Source organism: Neomonachus schauinslandi, chromosome 12 (genome assembly GCF_002201575.2).
Source record: "Neomonachus schauinslandi chromosome 12, ASM220157v2, whole genome shotgun sequence".
Classification (NCBI taxonomy): Eukaryota; Metazoa; Chordata; class Mammalia; order Carnivora; family Phocidae; genus Neomonachus; species Neomonachus schauinslandi.
In genome coordinates, this window is record NC_058414.1 from 4,417,477 (window position 1) to 4,439,078 (window position 21,602).

The 21,602-nt window shown below is 46.1% G+C and overlaps 1 protein-coding gene across 1 annotated transcript; it reads right to left on the reverse strand.

The window, feature by feature from the left end:
• Positions 1–16,388: 16,388 nt before the first annotated feature.
• Positions 16,389–18,581, reverse strand: FIGNL1 (fidgetin like 1). The gene has a single exon (XM_021703702.1). It carries the CDS (start codon positions 18,577–18,579, stop codon positions 16,549–16,551), a length of 2,031 nt encoding a protein of 676 aa, XP_021559377.1. The 5' UTR covers positions 18,580–18,581; the 3' UTR covers positions 16,389–16,548.
• Positions 18,582–21,602: the final 3,021 nt, after the last annotated feature.

Here is a 21,602-nt window from a genome sequence, read left to right on the forward strand (position 1 = left end):
AATGCCTCTAGGCATGCCTTACATTAGGCCAAATCCTAGGGAATTTCCAACATTGGACCATCTGGTCTACACTCAGAGGGACATTGCAAGGTGGGAGCACGCGAAGTCTTCTGTCCTTGGAGAGCAGGATGGAAAAGCTAAGATCATCTCATGCTTTGTCTTACATTTTATTTTGTTTTACCTTATCTAATCTTAGCTCTACAACGTTCTTCTTGTGCAGAGAACCACCCAAGCTTGCAGGTCCATGCTTTCCCAGGGCAGCATTTCAAATCCAGCTGGTCTTCAAGAAAGAAAAACATCCCCATGGTGAATAGCCAAGAATCCAGGTGCTAAAAGGTCGGGATTGCCCAAAGTTCCCCAACACTAATAAAGGAAGAATTAGAAATTATCAGTGGTGTAGAAAGAGTGTTCAAAAAATTTTGCCTAGAGAATTGGTGAGTTATTTGAAAAAAATCCATATAAATACCATTGTCACCTTTAACAACATTGAGAGGACCCTGCTGCATTTCCCACACCATGTAATATCTCGTTTCACATACATGTTATGGCCCCTTCCTCTTTACCCCTCTCAGACTCCACATTCTCTAGACCAGCACTGTCCCATAGAATTTTCTGTGATGATGAAAATGTTCTACTTCTGCCCTGTCCAGGGTAGAACCCACAGGCATGGTGCTATTCAGCACCTGACATGTGGCTACCACAACCAAAGAACCGAATGCTTTATTTCATTTCATCTTATAATTAATTTAAAGCTTTATCACGACACGTGAATGGCGGCTATCTACACCACTGGAAAAAGAGTCCGTTATCCTGTCTCCCAAGCAGGTTTCCTACTTGGTACCTACCATGCTTGCTCTACCACGTTAACATTGTCTGAGTTTTGGCCAAAAGCTGGTCTGCGCTGGTTTGACTACATGCTTCATCTTAAATGAAACATCCCTACAGAATTTTAAATTTGGAAATTGTAGACAAGGATTCTTGCCCATCCTGAGACGTGTGAATCGAGAGCAAATCCATAATTTAGTGGAAAGAACTTTGCCCATACTCACACAAAGTCACACGCCTGGGATGTCCTCCAGCGCGTTGAGATGACACTTGTTACAGCTTGACCTGAAATAGTGCCTCCCTTCTTCCCTGTACTCTCCATTTAGTATTTTCTCATTGTTGCTTCTGATGCTGTTTTTAATGTGCTTAGCATGTCTTGCCGCAAAGGCCCTGGGTCCTGTGTGAAATGTCACTTTACTGTTCTTATTGATTATCTAGTGCTACATGCAACTGATCCCCAGACCTAGCAGCCTCACACAGGAAACACTTGTTATCCAACAGTTTCTGGGGGTCAGGAATCCAGGTGCAGCTCAGCTGGGTTTTCTGACTCAAGGTGTCCCACAAGAACACATTCAAGTTTGTTGAGCCAGTGTCTTATGTGAAGGTTCAGCTGGGGGAGGATGCACTTCCAAGCTCATTCACATGCCTGCCAAGATTTAGTTCCTCTCGGGAAGTTGGGTGAAGGACTCCAGTTCCTTATGCACCAGAGATCTCCCTCTGTCCTTGCCATGTGGGCCTCTCCATAGGGCAGCTCACAACACGGCCGCTGGACACCATCAGAATGAGCAAGTGAGAGAGCAAGGGAAGGAGAATAAACAGGAAACTGCAATCTTTCTGTGAACCAACTGTGGACATGACATCCCATCTCCTTCTATATTTGGTTCATTAGAAGCAGTTCACACTCCAGGAAACCATGAACAAAACAAATCAGGATCCTGGTGTCTGTCCACCAGCATCTGCCCTCTGGCCCCAGTGGTTCTATCCTGACACCTGTAAGATACATTCACCTCCCAAGTGCCTCATCTCATTCATGCAACAACTCAAGTCCCAAATCTTATCATCTATGTCAAGCCCAGGTTCAGATAAGGCCCTAGAGGATGGTTCATTAAATGCAGTTCCCGGGACACAACTTCTCTTGATGTGTGGACCAGTGAGGGATCTGCCCCTTCACCTCCCACATAAATGGCAGGATAGGCACAGGACAGCAGCTGAGCACATTCTCATTCAAATCCAGGAGACACGAGAGGCACGCAGGGTCACTGATCCACAGTGGCTCTGAGATTCTGTCAGGCAAATGTTGGGAATGTTTTAAGTTTCAAGGCCTGAGAATAAATTCCTCTGGCTCTTGGCTTTACCTTCTGAGCCATCCTTCCTTTTCCATGAATGGTGATGGCAGGTGAGTCGTTTGTTCTTCCTGTTTCTTCCCAGAAGGACTTTGGGAGACTGATATCCACGTTTCAGTTTTCGTTTACTATTGTAAATTGTCCTAATGGTTGGAAGTGGGTGAATCTGATGGGAATTCCAGCTGGGAATTTATCCCAGGTGTCCTTAAGGAAAACCAACTCTAGTCTCAAGATGTTTGCAAAGCTAAATTTTCTGAGTTTAAAGACTTTATGTCCAGGGCCCCTGGCTGGCTCAGTCGGTAGAGCATGGGACTCTTGATCCCAGGGTTGTGAGTTTGAGTCCCATGTTAGGTATAGAGATTACTTAAAAATAAAATCTGTAAAAAAGTAATAATAATAAAGACTTTATTTCTCCAAATACTAATCAGGAAGTTTCCTATAATACTTAAAGAAAAATTCAGAGAATACAGGGGAAAAGGAAGGGAGTGTGGAAGGAAGAAAAGAAGCAATGTTTTGACATGTCCTTGATAGCTCCAAATACATATTTCTCATTTACTCCTTATCATGATACTTAATGTGGGAAACATTATCCTCATGAGATAAAACACAGAGAACATTAAAAGAGATGAGGAACACAAAGATGCTTAAATTCTAGCACCTGCAATTTTATTTTATATTTTATTTTATTTTATTAGATTTTATTTATTCACTTAGAGAGACACAGAGAGCACAAGCAGGGGGGAGAGGCAGAGGGAAGGGAGAGTGAAAAGCAGACTCCCCACCAAGCTGGGAGCCTGACGTGGGGCTCGATCCCAGGACCTGGAGATCATGAGCCGAAGGCAGATGCTTAACCATCTGAGCCACCCAGATGCCCCGAGCCCCTGCAGTTTTAATTGCTAGAGTTTTATGCTCAACAGAGCCAGTTTTAGTTGTTTTACTTTTTGACCCTGCACCTGTACCTACCTTTATGGTTACGTCAGAAAGTGTGTTGGTTTATTTTCTTTTGCAAAATTCAGCTTTGTCTGAACAGTTTCTCCTGTTTCAAATTGATAGCTAATCTTAGAGCTCGTTTATCTTAAGCTGATAACATCATGTATCAAGTTATCAGGAACCTGTTTCCCTGATATTTTTAAATGTCATATTTTCTCTAGCATATTATAAAGTGTGTACTGTGTTTTATATAAATTAGCACATTGAATCCAAGAAAGGAAATGCTATATGGAATTCCTCATTTCTAGAGTATATATCTTTGACTTGATCCCTCCACTGGAGTAAAGTTTTAGGAGCATCTTAAGTAGTAAAACTTTTAGTTTCCCTTCTTAACCTATCTGTTGTGTAGACAGTAAGAAATGCGAGCCTTGCTCATTACTTAATAACATTGCTCAATAAACCAGGAGTTACCAAGTTGGGGGTGTCATAGCCTCTAGGGGTCCTTGGGTTGGGTCCACCACCAACCGCCCTTTGGTCTGGCAGTGATGCCAGGCAGATGGCTCTGTCCTATCTCATTAACCTATTTTTTGCTGAATAGAAATACTGGCCCTCAGAGTCCAAAGAGACACACTTGGTCAAAAGAGAATTTGTGAACTCCATTCAGTGGTGAGCAGCTTGATGGCCTAGGGAATGTGTGACATCCAAGAAGTGTACAATAGATCGTGGGATGGAATTGAAAGAGTCAGAAAGAGCCTTTGAAATTAATTATACAGTGGGAAGTTTTCCCAAAGTACTTAAATGGCTTAGGAGAAACAATTTTTTTTTCATTTCTATGTATGCAACTGCAGATTGGATATCGTGTGCACTTTCCACTCTAATTTAGACCAGTTGAAAGGAATAAATAATGAAGTACTGACATATTTATTTTGCATCTACTAAGCTTATCCATTAAAATAGATTTATCTGCACCATTTCCCTTAAATTGCAATCATGCCCTAGTTCCACAGCAATTTTCTGTATTTTGTGAAATGATGTCTCCAGAAGCCTATCACGCCTTGGGGGTTGTGGTGTTGCACTGGGTCAGAAGCGTGTGTGTGGCTGCGCCATTTCTTCCAGATGTGAGAGCTCGACATTATCTGCACCCCAAACTCCGATAAATAGAATTTATCCACTTCTGTGGTCACAGGTGTAATGTTATTCATACATGTTGCTTGCTCCCAGACTTCTACATAAAATGGGTTTCTGAACATTCAATTTCTTAAAATGCAGATGAAATCTCTATTGGCCTCACAGCTACTTTTTGAAGCAATTTTGACAGCTTTGCTCAATTTGGAGTTGAATGAATGGCTATTTGCTATGGATTCTGATCCTGAAAGGTTTACTTCTAAATACCACCTTATATATGTGCAAAACATTGACGCTCTCAAATGATTTTTTAAAGACTTATTTTCAGTCTGTTCATTATTTTTCAGCCCTGTTTTCCATATGCGATGTGAAACGTTTTCTAAGAGGAATTAATAATCAGGGCACCTGGGACTCTTTCCTTGTCTCTCCAGTACCTACGAACAAACCCGATGGCAGCAGGAATAATCTTTAAAAAAAAAAAAAAAGCTTTAGTTATTGGACAAATCTATGTTCAGTACTTTAAAAATACTATTTCACTGAGTTTTTAAAAATATGGAAAGTGTAAAACAATCAGAACAACTGTGCTGTGTGTGTCAAGTCAGACCTGGAGACCCCTCACCCCCCAGCTCCCACCCCCTTAATTGCTATTTGTCTATCCTGGTGGGGCCTTTTCTCATTCCTGTACTTACACATTATCATGTATGAATTATCATGAAGTTTGCATGTTTCAGTGACCAACAGTGCCTGGAGCAGTCCGCTCATCAGTGTATAAACATACAGCCGCTTGAGTCTCTCAGACCCCTGCATACAACCCCATGGAGGGGATTTAACGATTCTCCACGGAGGGATATTTAGGCTGGCCATTTTTTTCATACATTAGAAGGTTTCCACGAACTTCTTCACGTAGCATAGATGCCTCTCAGTGGAATCACCGTTTGGTTTGGTCAAACTCCCTCCCAGGAGGGCCAGACTTCTAATTCACCCCCAGCAGTGTGTGGAGTGCCCTGCTCCCCAAACCCTTGTGGTGCTGGGCACTCATCAGGGTTTTAGAATTTTTGCTAGTGTTTTAATAACTTCTAGCTTTTAGTTTTTCATTTTGATGCTTTGGGCTCAGTATGTAAAGGTTCATGACTGGCATGAAAGGTAGTAAACTTTTATCCACATAAAATGTTTTTCCCGGTCCAGTTGATTGCTTTTTACCCCAAATCTGGGATTAACGGTGTTGCTCCTACTCTCAAACTGTTAGCCCTTGCCGTTTCCATCCCACTCCATCCCTTTCTTTCCAACATCTCTGTTCCTTCTATAAAGATAACTGAACTTTGCCTTTTTACGTAATCTATGAGCCTCTGTTTATTAACTGAGGAGTTTTTCCCATTTATTGTGAACCCCACAATGTTTCATCCTGTTCCTGACATCTCATTTCAAGTTTTCTGTTATTATTAATAAAATAGCCCTTTTTGAAATCTTTTTTTCCTCCTTCATTTGAATTTTACTTTTCTCCCGTGATGTGAAAATTCCATGTCTCATTTCTGACCTATGCCCTGTTTCTACTTTACTAACATTTGCATTCACATTTTGCAGACATAGTTCATGAAACATAATACATATACATACATACATATGTTTCACAGATATGCATTTTGTTGTTACCCTAATTTAAATGGGACACATGTATATTTAAAGTGTATATATGTATAATTAAATATACGTATATTCATATATTACATATTTAGTTAGATGTTTAATCAATGTAGATTGAACACTAATTTTTTATTTATTTTCGAGGACTGATTTCATGAGAAACGGTTGATGATCATGCATTAACATGCAGCCACCTGTCCCAAGTTAAGCAGAATGTAAGGACGTGATACAGTAAGTTAAAATGCAATGTTAAACAATACTGTGTGAGTTTCAAACTTCAAGATCAACAATTTTAAAGACATTTTTCTATTTCAAGCATTTCTATTTTCATATACCTTCTCTCTCTCGCTCTTTTTTTTTTTTTTTTGCTCCCTCGGTATACAGTAAATACTTCTAAATTACTCACAGATAAAATACTACTTACCTTTTCCTCTGACAATAATTTCTATCATGTAATTCTCACCACATGATTTTAGGTAACAGAGTGAGCTTGGGCTGAAGCAAAATGCCTGACAATGAAGACCAGGTGTGTTTATTTATTTTTTATAAGACTTTTTATTTAATTATTAGAGAGAGAGTGTGCATGTGGGGTGGTGGGGTGGGGAGGGGGCAGAGAGAGAGGGAGAAGCAGGCTCTGTGCTGAGCAGGGAGCCCGATGCGAGACTCGATCCAGGGACCCTGAGATCATGACCTGAGCCGAAGGCAGACGCTTTCCCCTACTGAACCTACAGGAGCCTCAACCAGGCGTGTTTAAAGATCGGCATCAAGACTCGCAGCAACGCTCAAGAAGCATGGTTAGGACAGTGTTAGATCAGAAACCGGTTTCCATGAAGCTCACTAATTTTAGAAGCTAGATTCTCAATGTTCACTCTAAAGGTGTGGAAATGAAATGATTTCCTACTGCAAAAGGCTGCCTGTGTATATGCCACACAGAGTTTTAAGGGAAACTGCTTAGCTTAATTACAAGCATAGGCTGATGCTATGACGCTTCGGCTCTGCCCCTCCACGTGGCGGCCACTAGCCACGGGTGACCGGTGAGCACGTGAGTGTGGTCACTTCTGCTGGGAAGTGCAGTGAATGTCCAATACTCACCGGACTTCAGAGACTCAGTATGAGAGAAAAACACGTAAAATATCTCATAAATAATCCTTACCTTGATTGCATGTTGGAACGACATAATTGGGTGTTCATTTCACTTGGTTCTCTTTCATTTTTTTGTAAGGTTGCTACGAGGACGTTCACGGTCCCATATGTGGTTGTCATTATGTACATCTATCGGGCAGCTCTGTTCTAGAATTCCTGCACCCACCCGGGAGATGAAAGGCTGGGAAATTGTTGACAGCACCCATGAGTGCTCCAGGCCTGCCTAGATGTGGCAGATTCTCTGAGAACATGGGAGACCAGTCTCCCATCTGTACTGACATAACCATTACTGCGACAGTTTCCTGGCAAAACGGTGGCTGCCTTCCTTCGGTTTAGCTCTCAGCGAAGGTTCCAGATTCATCAAAAGACCCAGGAATGGAACAAGGGGCGGAGTCTCTGACTCTGGATTCCCTTTGTTCTTGCACTGAACATGGATCCCACCTTCTGAGTGCTTGGGACCTTAGTAGTTTATAACAACTTGCCCTAAAACTCCCTACTCTCTACACATGTGTTTTTCTAACAGCCTGACTTTCTCTCTCTCTCTTTTTTTTTTAGTCCTCTGATTTGAAAAGTAATATTCCAGTGTCCTGACAATATTATCCTTTTAAGAAAGAAATGTGGTCCTACTGTCTGTTTTTTCCCACCGTCCTAAAAGCTTAGTGGACGAAGTTCCCGGAGACCTCCTCACCCCATGGCCTGCGTGGCTCCCTCCAGCCCTTTGCTGCCACCCCCACCTCCTAGCCCACCATGCCTGTTCCTCAAATCACTCCCCATATGCCTGCCATGGGGTCTGAGTTCAGCCTCAATGTCCCTGGACCCTGGCCCTAAACCCACATACTGTCAATTAACTTTAAAACTTAACCAGAATACATACCCCCCTTCCTCAAACAGAACAAAACACACAATAAAAAATCAGCAGGTGTGTTCTACTTCTGTTTCCCCTCACCTGATTGATGAACTCACCTGGCATGTTAGCTCTGGATTATTTTTAAGGTCACGCTTTTATTTTTAGGAATCCTTTTTAACAGTTTCATTAAACTTTACAACTCCTTTTTCAAACGTGATCTCGTTAGTTCCCCTGCTCACGGCTGTTGGTTATATCCTATGCATTTCCTTTTGTCAACTTCCCTGTCCTGATTATTTCTTCATTCTGCATAACTTATCCTTGATGGTTTCTTCTCTTCCTGTAAAGAATGTGTGAGTGATAATTTTTTTAAAAAATTTATTTATTTGAGAGCGAGCAAGAGAGAGAGCAGCAGGGGGTGGGAGGGGCGGAGGGAGAAGAAGAGAGCGAGAATCTCCAGCAGACTTCATGCTGAGCTTGGAGCCCGACACGGGGCTCGATCTCACGATCCTAAGATCATTATCTGGGTGGATACTTAACCAACTGAGCCAGCCAGGTACCCCAAGAATGTGGGGTAATTTCGGGTCTGTTTTGTCTAAATACGACTTTCCTATAGGCCTACATTTAACAGCCGGGGTTTAGAGCAGTAATCTTGAAATCATTTGCCCCCACAACTTTGTGAACGCTGACCTGTGATGTCCTGCAGATCACGGGCTGTCTCGGCCTGCCCAGCCAGGAGCCAGTGCCTATAATAAATCTCCTCTTATGCACTCTGTGTATGCCCTTGGCCTGTGTCTCTGGAGAGCCCTAATACACCAAGAGATTTCTCAGTATTTCTTCTCCATCCTCAATTCCTGCCGGATACTCAATGCACTTTTTGTTTTATGTGAAGTCTCAGATATTTACTCAGGGTATCATCTGCTTTTATTAATGTGACTATTGTTTCTCCTCTCCTCTTCCTTTTCTGGAAAATTCCCGTTACACCGAGATAAATTTCCTGGAATCTATCCTTCATACCACTGACCTCGCCCCTTCCTTCTGTTCGTCCTTCTGCTTGATGGTCTGAAATCGTCCCACAGGCCATTCCTCCATATCACTAGGTTGGCTTCAACCTTTTCCAGTTACATTTCGGTCCTTCCACTAAGATTTTTATTTTGACAGTTAGGACTCTTTCCTGCTTCCTGAGTCCGAATTTCTTGGCTGTGGTGCCCGTGGCCCAGCGGGATACAGCAGAGGTGTGACGGGCCACCTGCGTCACCACGCCGGGGACACTTCTAATGCCGGTCTTGCTGGCAGACTCTCTCCCTTGCTGGCTTTCAGGGAGCAAGGGGCCGCTTGGGAAGGCCTTCATGACAAGGAGTGGCGGGCAGCAGACCCCAAGGTCCGAGGTCCTACCCACTGCCGGCAGCCACGTGAGCCTGGAGGCGGCCCCTTCCCCGGTCGAACCTCAGCTGAGACTCAGCTCCAGCCGACACCTCCAGGGCAGCCGTGGGAGCCCCCGACACAGAGGCCCAGCCACGCCTGGCCCACAGACTCTAGGAGATCATTCACGTGATCATAGATCATTCTATACCACTGTGTTTGTGCTGAGATTATTGCCCCAGTGTAGTAACTCCTATCATAGCTGCCGATTTTTATTTTGTGGCTGCTGCATCTTCTGGGATCAGGAGTTTCAGGACTGTGCTCGGTCTCCTGGACTTACAGGTTTCTCCAAGATGAGCTGTTCTTCTTCTCTGGGCATCTCCCCAGCTGTTGGGTTTTCTGAGATGTCTGGTGAATCTTGCGTGGTTCCGACGTGAATGAGAAAGTGCATGGCTGTTAGGAACTCCCTGGTGGGTGTGACAGGGAGGCAGGGAGGTGTTAAGGATAAAAGGGCGGTAAGCATAAATATTCCGGTTAGCGGTATTCGCCAATTAAAAATGGGGTGGTATGACAGTGATGGGTGGACGCACCCTACTCAGTGGTCAGGGAGGGCCTTTCTGAAGAAACCGGATGTGAGGCAACAAGCACGAGAGGAGATGGAGAACAGATTTCCAAACTCAGGAACGGGGAGTAGAAAGGCCCTCAGTCCCTGCATTCGTGTGCAACTGCTGACATAGCATGTCACCACAAACTTAGCGAGAACAACTCACACTTTCTGCCTGGCCATCGGGCAGGTGCACGTCTGGCGAGGTCCGGCTAGGCTCTCTGCCCGGACCCCGCGAGGCTGAAATCAAGGTGCCGGCTTGCCTGGGCTCTCACTGGGGATCTCTGGGGGGAAACCACGTCCAGGTTCATTCAGGTCGTTGGCAGAATTCGGTTCCACGTGGTTCTAAGGCCAGGCTGTCTGTTTCCCTGCTGGCTCTATGGCCCTGCATCCGAACACTGTGATGCCCCGTCAAGTCCTTCCCATGCCTGGCATCTCTGACTTCCACTTTGGCCACAGCCTGCTCTGCTTTCTCTTCTGTAACCACACAGAGAACATTCTCTGCTCTTACGACTGATATTGTCATAATCCAGGATAACCTCACCGTCTTGGTCCACAGCTATCCTGCAGCTGTCCAGTCCCTTCCAGAAGTGCCTGGATTCATGTTTGATCAAATAACCAGAGGACAGGAAGCTTGCAGGAACGTCAGCAGGATCCTGCCCCGCCCCCCACCTCCTGCATGGAGGGGAAAAAGGTTGCTACATATTCGGGCACCAGTGATATGGAGCAAAGTAAGAGTGAAGACGGGCGACATTTTGCTCTAGAAAGGAATTTGGATCTTTGATTTCAGTGGGAATCTGTTATGAGATTTTTACAGGGGAGTGCATCAGAAACTAACTCATACTTGAAATTTGCCCAGCCTGGCGAGTGGGGAACACTTCTCTAGCAATCCTGTGTCTTACACCGCGCAGGGGGGCCTGGAGAGATGGGACGTGTCAGCCTGGTGTGCGCGTGGTCTCCTGCGTGAGCCTGCACAGTGTATGTGCACATTCATGCATGTACACGTGTCAGTGGGAGGGAGGGAGGCCGACACCCACAAACTGGGCAAGTAGGTAACAAGTCTCACAGTGTGATGGGGTGAGGAGGCTGGAAGCTCTCACCTGTGATTTTGCCTAATGTGGCCACCGAAGTGACCTGCCACTCTGCCCCTCGACTCAGGCCACAAGGCCCACAGGAGGCCACTAAAGTGACTTGCCACTCTGCCCCTCGACTCAGGCCACAGGGCCCACAGGAGGCCACCGAAGTGACCTGTCACTCTGCCCCTTGGCTCAGGTCACAGGGCCCACAGGAGGCCACCGAAGTGACCTGCCACTCTGCCCCTCGGCTCAGGCCACAGGGCCCACAGGAGGCCACCAAAGTGACCTGCCACTCCGCCCCTCGACTCAGGCCACAGGGCCCACAGGAGGCAGGCCACTGACCATCGCTCTCTGATTCAGGGAACTCCTCGCCCACGGCTCCGTGTGAACGTGGTGCGGTACAGCTCTGTGCTAGACTCCGCATCCTCGCTGTGTCCAGCCCCCCGGCCCACAGCTGGTTTTGCCACCTGAGCTCCAGAACCACCAGGGCACCAGGAAACTAGCCTCAGCTGGTCTCCCACGCCCTTGTTAGATCACTGGTCTCAGCTCAGGGGTCTCGACAACTCAAAGCCATTTGCCCCGTAACTGCTAGAAACACCACAGATGTCTTATTTGAAAACGGTGTCTCCCCTCCCCTGCACCCCTGTGATGGAGTCACTCTTACTTTTTATTTCTTCCTTTCAGTGCAGATTCTGCACATGTAAGTGGAAAAGGTTAATGTGTGGCTTAGTCCACTATTGTAAATGAAAAGACCTTTTCTTATTAAGCTGATATTTTGTTCTGGGAGAAAAAGAAGCTGGTGTAGTTTTTTGTTTTTTCCCCAGAAGCAAGTGGGCAGCACATCTTAGATACAAACATAAGGAGCAACTCTGACCCCAAAGGATGGGACCCCAAGTGAATGAGTCCCTCTCTGGGACTGCATGCCTGTCACCCGTCCAGGGCAGACAAGGAGCGACAGGCTCTGCTCTTCGGGATGCTTGCTCTGGCCGTGTCCCAGGAAGAGGAGACTCCTCTATTTTTAGCCTGAGTCTCTTAACTTTCTGGGAAGAATGGATGAGGAGAGCTCTAGGATCTTCTCAGGCTGGGCAGGCCCCCTCAGTCATAGGTACCCTGATGGTTGCCAAGACTCCTGAGCTGGCCAAGCACTCAGGGTCTGGTGCATCCTGAACCACAGCTGAAATGCCACCCCATGTGGAATTCCTAGTTTTTAAAATCTTCCCCCTTTTCTTACATGATTCATATATTCAGTGGTACATTATGCTGACTTACTTTCACCAAAGCTCTCCCTTCATGTCTTCCTAGTTTTGGGGGGGGGGGTTTAGATTTATTTTGCGAGAGAGAGAAAGAGCACGAGTGGGAGGGACAGAGGGAGAGGGAGAGAGAATCTCAAGCAGACTCTGAGCTGAGCATGGAGCCCAACACGGGGCTCGATCTCATGACCCCGAGATCACATCCTGAGCTGAAACCAAGAGTCGGGCGCTTAACTGACTGAGCCACCCAGGTGCTCCTTCCCAGTTTCTATCATGAGCCAAATTAGTAACACTGAGACAGGTAACATTTAGAGAACTATGTATTTTTTTGTATTCAGCACAGTGCCAGCACCCGGGGTACTCTGCAAGCACTCGTCAAATTGGTAACTATTTGGTAACTGGTAACAGAATAGCAGATCTGGGCTTGTCTTCAGGATTATCGAATACAACATCCTGACTCTTAGAGCTAAGAAAGCAGTCGCCTGAGGGGGTATTACAAACTGTCCACGATTAGTCACTGCTATTTTATAAAGCCCATTGGTAAGTTTTATTTCGGGACAAGAGTTGAAAGTGGTGACTCATCTATTCTCATAAGATGCCCCCTTCAGCCAGGCACCTGGGGCAAAGTTTAAACAGCTGTCCCACACTGGCCTGCTCACCACCAACTCCAGATTTGAGGTCAAGGGCCAGGTATCTGTGAAGTTAAAAAATTTATCTTTAAGAGACACAAACCAAGAAACAGACTCTTGACTCTAGAGAACACACTGGTCACCAGAGGGGAGGTGGGTGGGGGATGGGGAAACACGTGATGGGGATGAAGGAGGGCACCTGTCGTGATGAGCACCGGGTGATATAGGGAAGTGTTGAATCACCATATTGTACACCCGAAACTAAAATTACACTGCATGTTAACTGACTGGAAGTTTAAAATTTAAATAAAAACTTGAAAAAAAAAAAAAGTATCCTTATCTGACCTGCCCTTTTGCCAGGGACCTGGACAGAATCCTGTCTTCCAATCAGATGTCTGCAGGTGGGTTTTAAAATGTCTCTTAAAAACACTGGGGACCAATAAATGTCCCTTAAAAATTCTGGAAACCAATAAATAAAACTTAAAGAGGAATAAGTGGAAAATCATAATCTGGGATCTATCAAAAAGTTCTTCAGTCTCGAAGAGAAACAAAACTAAAAGATATTTCTTTTAATTAGATTTACTGCATTAAGTTTAGATGACACAGTATCTGTAATCAAAGGCAAATATCACAAATAGTAAGCAGAACAAGCTAGAGTAGACAGCCACATCAAGCAGCTGAAAAGAAAATGATCCTTCAAGGCAATTAAAGCAGAGTCAAGGCAGACAGAAGGATGCACCATGTTTGAGCCATCACGAGCCAGGCTTTTTACACCTGCATCTTACCCTCACTCCCCAATAAGGCAGGTGCAGACATCCTCCCATTAGAAGTGAGGCTGAACATGTCCACGGCCCATGGAGTGGGCCCCAAAGCCCAGGCGCAAACTTTACCAGGACGCCGCTCATCAGGGTTCAGTGTGGAGGCGGACTTTACAGAGGTTTAGAGTTGAGAAAATGAATTAGAATTTCAAAATGGGAGGAGACACAGACTGGAAGACAATTTCCCAAATACACATGAAATGAAATCAGCTCTATGATACATACATTTTAAAAGGACTGATATTAAAGACTCTACTGTTTTCCTGCCAACACTTTTAGGCATGGATACACAAGCGAGCTCGAGCAATGGCACAAGGTGTGTGTGTCTACGATGTAAACGGATCCCCTAAAGATACGACAGACCAGGTTAGAGCCCACTTCTCCAGTGACACAATGGTGGACACAGAGCAGCCCCAAGAAAACCCTCAGGAGGAGAGAATTTGATCCCAGATTTTCATATCCAATCAGAATGTGGAGATAAAAAGAAATCTCATCTAAGTTTCTGGAAGTTTCCCAGCCAGAGGCCTCAGAAACATACTCCAAGTCACAGAAGGCTGAGAGAAAGAACGCTTCCACGAGGGAGAAGGCAGAAACAACTCCCAAGTGACTCTCCAGCTCAAACTTTCTTTCCAGCTTCAAAATATCTGCTGTATCCTTCCTTTCAAGATCAGTTTCCCACATGAACAGTGCAGACCTCACCTCGGGAGAAGCGAGTTCACAGAGACACGGGCTCTGCCTGATCCAAGGTGAGCTGGGCCACCCTGGGTATTTCCTCTTGGACAAAGGCTAAGCTGAATTCCGCTCAAGGAAAGTGGCCCCGTGACTGGTGACCAAGGGAGCTGAGCGTCGGGAGCGGCTGCCGAGAAAAACACTGGCGGTAAACAGTGAGACCAAGCTACAGAGCAAAGTAAGACTTGAACACCTTCTGGACAACTGCTGATGATCTATCTGGTCGGCTGCCGTAACTGTAACACCCAAGGGGGGCGGGGGGCTGGAAGAGAATTAGTAAGTATCAGGGAAGAAAATGTAGAAATACTGAGGAATCTAAGGTTACTGAGAGTGCTGTTCATGCAGAAATGAAACAGGACAAAGTAATGTGTGAAATGCTTTACGATTTTAAAAGATTTAACTAAAAACTAGAGATGTCCAAATTCTAACAAAAGGCAATGACATGTTTCAAAGGGAAGAAGTAACAGTGGCAAAAGCAAAGTTGTTCAAGGAGCAAAAATCTAGGAGGGCCAAGAATAAAAGTTAAGACAACGGTCTCAACTCACCTATCCAAAGCGTCAAACGCCCTCTCTTCAAGAGCCCGGTCAAGAGAAAACCTGAGAACTTGAATGTCACCTACCTGAGACCCAGGATTTTGGTCTGCTGTTCACTGCTCTGCCTTCAGCCCCTGGAACACCATCCGGAATCCAGTACTGTTTGAATGAATGAAAGAGGAATGCTAACAAAACCACGTGATGGCCGCCGGTGACACAGAAAACGGGGACTGTGGCTCAGTGCGGGTGGGAATTCTACATATGCAGGACTTTTCCAGCAGACAGTTCAGAACACATGCCAAAGGCCTTAAAATTGTGCATCTTTAATGCATTTTACTCAAGAAATGTGTGTTTATTTTTTAAAAAGATCACGAAGGCATTCAATGTGTTTTTTTTTTTTTTTTTTTTTTTTAAAGATTTTATTTATTTATTAGAGAGAGAATGAGAGAGAGCATATGAGAGGGGTTAGGGTCAGGGGGAGAAGCAGACTCTCCGCCAAGCAGGGAGCCCGATGCGGGACTCGATCCAGGGACTCCAGGATCATGACCTGAGCCGAAGGCAGTCACTCAACCAACTGAGCCACCCAGGCGCCCGCATTCAATGTGTTTTTGTGTACAATAAACAAAAGGGAAACCACATAATGTGCTGCCCTATGTGCTGCCCTAAATGCCCCCAAGAGGACTGGCTAAACTACGGTCCATCTGCATGGTGGGATCCTGAAGGAAGATGTGGTAACACAGCATGTTCCCATGGGAAGCAATGGTGACGTAAAGGAAAAAGCAGGCTACAGGGGAGAACATGGTGCAATCCCTCTGCTGTGCAAAAGGCCTGGAAGAAATAACTCTGCATTCTCCAAAGTGGTGGGGTGACAGTGGTTTTTACTCTCTTCTTGCTGTTCGTCTCTCTTCCCCAACTCTTCTACAATGAACACCTGTTACCTTACAAAACACAATGATCCACTATAAAAATCTGAAAACACTTATGCTTGAGAGACCAATGCTACGGGCTGTGAAGTAGTGTCAAATAAAATATTAATTTTAAACATCATCTACCCCCTGGCAAAACAGCATTCTTCATCACTCGATTCTGTGGATACGTGTCTGGTATCAGATTACACCTGGCTACTTCTGAACGCAGAAGTAACACAAGAAAGCTGTAAGCAGTTACAAACCACAACAAACCACTGGCACTTTCCTTCTGGCGTCTGGGGAGGTGGTAAATCCATTCAACGGCAAGTAAGCTGCCTGAGCATAAACCATGACACTGGCCAATGCTAAGAGTTACGTGGGTCTTCAGAAAAGACCCTTTCTTCAGCGGAAGGGGCATACCGATCAGATGCCACCACAGACACAAATGAGATTTTTTGGTTTCAATCTGAGCTCACTAGTCATCCTATTGTACATCTCGAAAACAAAGACTGCTTTGAAACCCGAGAAAAACGTTCATTCACGTTTTGTAGGAACAGGCTCATAATCAGGTAACACCTGGAAGAAAACTCAAGCTTCTGTTAACATAGGCTAAGTCAATCGATTGTAAAATGTAAGCTACTGTTACTCTATTTTATTTGAGCTATAGAATTCAAAATATACACTGTAAAAGTACAAATAATAAATTCCCAGTTTCCCATGCTAAAAAGTGGGAAAGGCTGCATTACAAAGATGCCATCTTTAGATTTCAAGTGTCCCGTGTGTCCCCTTCACTTCCCGCAACCAAAAGTTCTGTTCCAGTTCTCATAAAGCTCTAAATCTTTAGGAGACACACTAGGCCGCACGGTTCTGAAGGCGTTCTCAAAATCAACATAAGCTATTGGTCGAACTTGATCGGGTGTTACCGTGGCGATGTCAACAGTTTGTAAACTGCGAATAGGCCCGAGAGACGCCTCTCTGCAAAGCTGTGTCATGTCAGCTCCCGAGAACCCATCGGTCTGCCTTACAACGAGGGCAATTTCCTCCTCACTGAGGCAGCACTGCTCCTTGGACATCAGATTAATCACAATCTGTTTCCTAGCCGCAGCTTCTGGGAGCGGAATATAAAGCCTTTTGACCAACCTTCTCCGGGCAGCCTCATCAATTTCTTGGGGCCGATTGGTTGCTCCCACCACTAGAATCCGATCTTCAGAAGATGTGGTTGCTCCATCTAACTGCACTAGAAATTCCGTTTTTATCCTTCTAGAAGATTCGTGCTCACCATCTCCTCGTTGAGATAACAGGGAATCGATTTCATCAATGAATATCACAGCCGGCTGCTGACACCTTGCCACGGCAAACAATGCACGAACCATTTTCTCCCCCTCACCTACCCACTTAGACGTCAAAGAAGAAGCAGAGATACTGAAGAACGTTGCCCCAGACTGACTAGCAATGCACTTGCCAATTAGAGTTTTACCAGTCCCGGGGGGCCCGAAGAGCAGAATTCCTTTAGGGGGTCCTCGTAAACCCGTAAAGATGTCTGGCCTCATCATGGGCCACACGACTATCTCCTTTATTGTGGCTTTGGCAAATTCTACTCCTGCGATATCGTCCCAGCTTATGGGCGGTCCATGATCCATAATCTCATGCATGATAAGTTCAATCATCTTTGGCTCCAAGTTCTTCAGCCGCTCATCAACTGGATGTGCCAGCTCCGCAGCTCCTGCACCGTAAGCCTTATACTGCATTCCCCCATTCTGATCTCCCCCATCTGGCTTAGGTACAGGAGGAACGAACTTCCCAAATATTCCTCGGGACCTACTAGCTCCCAGAGACTTCTTTACACCACCGTAGGAAGACCCGGATGCACGCTGGGGTTGGTGGTACTTTTTTTGCTGATCTATCCATAATTGTTCCTTTGCAGTTTTAAAAGTAGGCAGGCTACTCTCTTCCCTTTGGCCATTATCCTCTGTTTTACTAAAAGCCTTATTCACTATCGGGGCAGAAAGGGCATCAATGGTGCCAGAACCATAAAAAGTTTTTCTCTCCCGTGGATTTTCAAAGCCAGAAGGCAAACAAGACTGATTAGATGAGAACATATTTAGTCCTATGTTGGCCTTTGGAGAGCTGTTATTTTCCTTCTTAACATTTCCAAATAATGGTGTGGCATGGATTTTTGCAGTGGCAAAGTCACCAAACAGTGTTAAGGATGAAGGACAGGTCTTTCTGGTGTTAGTCAGCACAGGTGGCTGGGCATCCTGAGGGCACTTCGAAGGACTGCTCTCTGGGATGTCTTGGGTCCTATTCGTATCAGGAGGTGCATTAGTTAATGGGCCACTCTCCCCAGAACCCCCACAAACACTAAGTTTAGGAGGATCGAGGACAACAGCCTCTTTATGGATTACTACCGATGCATCAGCAGGTGCCAACAGAGAGTCTCTGGATTTTTTGCCAGCTTGCATCATCTCCTGTACATTACTCATTTTGAAAACATTATTTATTGACAGTCCAGACTGCCACTTGTCACTGTCAGTCTGCTGAGATCTTGCTAAAGTTAAAATGCTTTCTGCGTAGTTATTCAAGCCAGTCTCAACATTGTCAGAATCAATAACTGCAGAATATTTCTCTGCGTATTTTCTGAACAGTTTGGTGGCACAGACTTGGGAGAGCTCAGCGTTTGCCCATGCATACTGAACGCGTAATATCTGTGCTCGGTACGCATCTGCCTTCTGTCCTGGGGTACATATGCCCGATGTAATTGCAAAGTAATTCTTCTGCCATTCACTCAGGTGCACAGACCTGGAGCTGGAGGTCTGCATGCTGGAGGTTCTCCAACAAATGACAAAAATGAAAAACAGTCAGTACCAAGAAGAAAGAAACAAAGATATAATATTGTAAGCATATTTTTTAAATCTCTGCTCATCTGAAGGAAGGTATACTGCACTGCTCACATATAAGAATAGAACACTTATACAAGAAATAGCTAGGTAAGCACAGATTTCAGGCATTCAAGATAAAGACTTAATTAATAATGCTTTGTTATAGGTTAAATGGTTTGAGTTATATCATTTTCCCTGCAAATGGGGAAAACATTGCTAAGGCTTAGATGGAAAGGGTTTCAAATTAATCAGCAAAAGAAAGGCAACACGTTAGAGCAAAGGAACTACAGACAAAGCAGAACATACCAAGCCCGGGGGTTCAGCTCCGTCTCTAAGAAAAACCAGATGAATGATCTCTGCCAAGCCTCTATCGCTGGGCCCTCAGTTTGATCTGTAAAGTGAGAGAAATCATCACAAGAATCAAGTCAAATAATGAGTATGCAAATATTGTGAAAAGTACCATTCTCATGCCTGTTACACAAATGTGCAAACTAAGGCTGGGAGCTCACCGGAGATCACAGAGCCAGCAAGCAACAGGGCCGGGATCCACACTCGGGCGCGTTCACACAGGAAATGTGCAAGTCACCGCACATGAGCCGCTCCTTGATGCCGCCCCCGAAGGTCACATCAGCACGGATCAAAGTCCTCAACAACTGCCACATTATCAAATGTTTTTAAGGACTTCCTCATCAATGAGCACCGAAAACAGGATGCCCCAGAATCTCACAATTTTCCAATTTCACGTGAAGTATTAAAAAGTGAAACTGACCTTGTAAATGAAATAGGAGAACAAGTCTGCTAAAGTATAAACACTCTAAGTCTAAACAGTGTGCTAGTAAAGTGCTTTTACTTTAGGATTCTTCTCTCAAGTTATTTTTATAAGCCTCCTTACAGTCAAATTATTTTACCAGGATTATAGGTGACTGTAATCATATTGCTAGATGTGTGGAATTTATCACTCCAGCCACAAGAAAAATGTGTAAGAAAACGTCTAAGTTTCCTAGGAGTATTGCAATAAAGGAGTGTTGTAAAAACCAAGAACTCCTGTATTTTAAATCTACCTCCCAAATTGCCTATAAATATAGCTTAATAATCTGTAGGTTCTTTTAGGACAAAGGTTAATACAGCCGTGTCTCACTTAAGACGCTACAAAAAAGGCCCAGTGAGATTCTAATTTGCTTCTGCAATAAAGCTAAAATTAAACTAGTCAAAGGTAGAACTGACTTCTGACAAGCCCCTCATCTCTCTTTCGACTCGACCATTTTAGCTTTTAAGACTCTTTCAGGCAGGGCGCCTGGGTGGCTCAGGTGGTTAAGCGACTGCCTTCGGCCTCAGGTCATGATCCTGGAGTCCCTGGATAGAGTCCCTGGATCGAGTCCCACATCGGGCTCCCTGCTCGGCAGGGAGTCTGCTTTGTCCTCTGACCCTATCCCCTCTCATACTCTCTCTCTCTCTCTCTCATTCTCTCTCTCAAATAAATAAATAAAATCTTTAAAAAAAAAAAAAAAAGACTTTCAGGCAATGCTGGAAGTGAGGAACTGAGAGGTGACTTGGAAAACATTTATCACCTTTCTTATCAGGAGGAACACCCTCTTCCTCTGCATGGCTTCATCCCCCTTTGTCACCTGCAATCCTGGGATTCCTCCAACAGCTCAGTACTCTGTCACTGTTCCCAAGACACCCTCCTTTCCTCTCCACCTTCATCCTTTTCTTGGAAATTCACCTCCCAAGTCTACTTCCTGTCGACTCAATCATTTACCCCGCAAATGTGGACAGGGACAGGCAAACACCTGTGTGGCCAGCCCTGGCCAAGGACACGGCCACTGTCCCCATTACCATCAGTCACTTTCATACGGCATTTCTTCCACCTAAAATTTGCGGCTCATTAACACATATGAACTGCATTTCAATCTTTTTTTTTTTATTATTTTGATAATTTTCTGCTTATTGTGAGAATGTGGAATCTAACTGGACAGTTGGCTTCTGCAAGCAGGACCCGTTTTCTATTACATCTATCCTCTCCCAGTATCTAGAACAGGGTATCCGCTGGAATAAAAACTCCTAAAATCCTGCCAGACACCGAGCCCGCAGCCCTCTGTAGGAATTTCTAACTCCCAGAAGCAGACCGGCCTCAGGACCCGCCCACCGAGCACAATTCCTGAAGTTGTGCGTCAGGAGCACAGTTACAGGACTCAGCTCCCAGGGGCTGAAAGTTCTGCAAAGCACTCACCACAGTCCTCAGCACTTAGAAAATCCTAGAACAATCGTTAGGCGTCCCCAGTCCTCGCAAGGACCCCTCCACGGAGGTGGGTGCACGGCCGCCGCAGCAGCCCGCCCCCAGGAGACCACCTCCCCAAACCGGCGGGCGCCGCGGGCACGAACCCTGCGAGAGCCTGCTCCAAACCGCCCGCCTTCCCTCAGCGGGCCCCGGAGACCCCTGCCCGGCCGCCCGGCCCCCCGCACTGCCTCTGCCCGGGCTCTGCCCGCCCCTGCCCCCGGGCCCTCCGCGACCCCCGCTCCCTCCCGCCCACCCGCTCGCTCCGCAGCACCCCTGGCCGGGGCCAGGCTCCTCCACACGCCCCGTCCCCTCTGCGCCCCCCACCCCCGGCCCGGCCCCTGGCCCCCATCCCGACCCCCATCCCCGGCACGGTCCCCGCCCGGGCCCTCCCGCGCTTCCCCGCCTCCCAGCCTACCTGTAGCCTCCGAAAAGCGCGGGGCCCGATGTGCGCATGCGCGCTGCTTACGGGCTCGGGCTCGCGCCGTGCGTGCGTGCGTGCGTGGGGCGCGCCGGAGGTGGGGGCGCTGGCTGGTGAGGTTCTGGGCAGCGGGAATCAGCCTGGGGCTCGGGAGGTTTATGGCGACGGGAGACGCGGCGAGAGCGCGCGGGAATGTTGGCGAGGGTGGGGACGTGCGCGGGGGGGGAGGTGCGGGGGCGCGCGGGGCGGGGCGGGGGCCTGACCAGA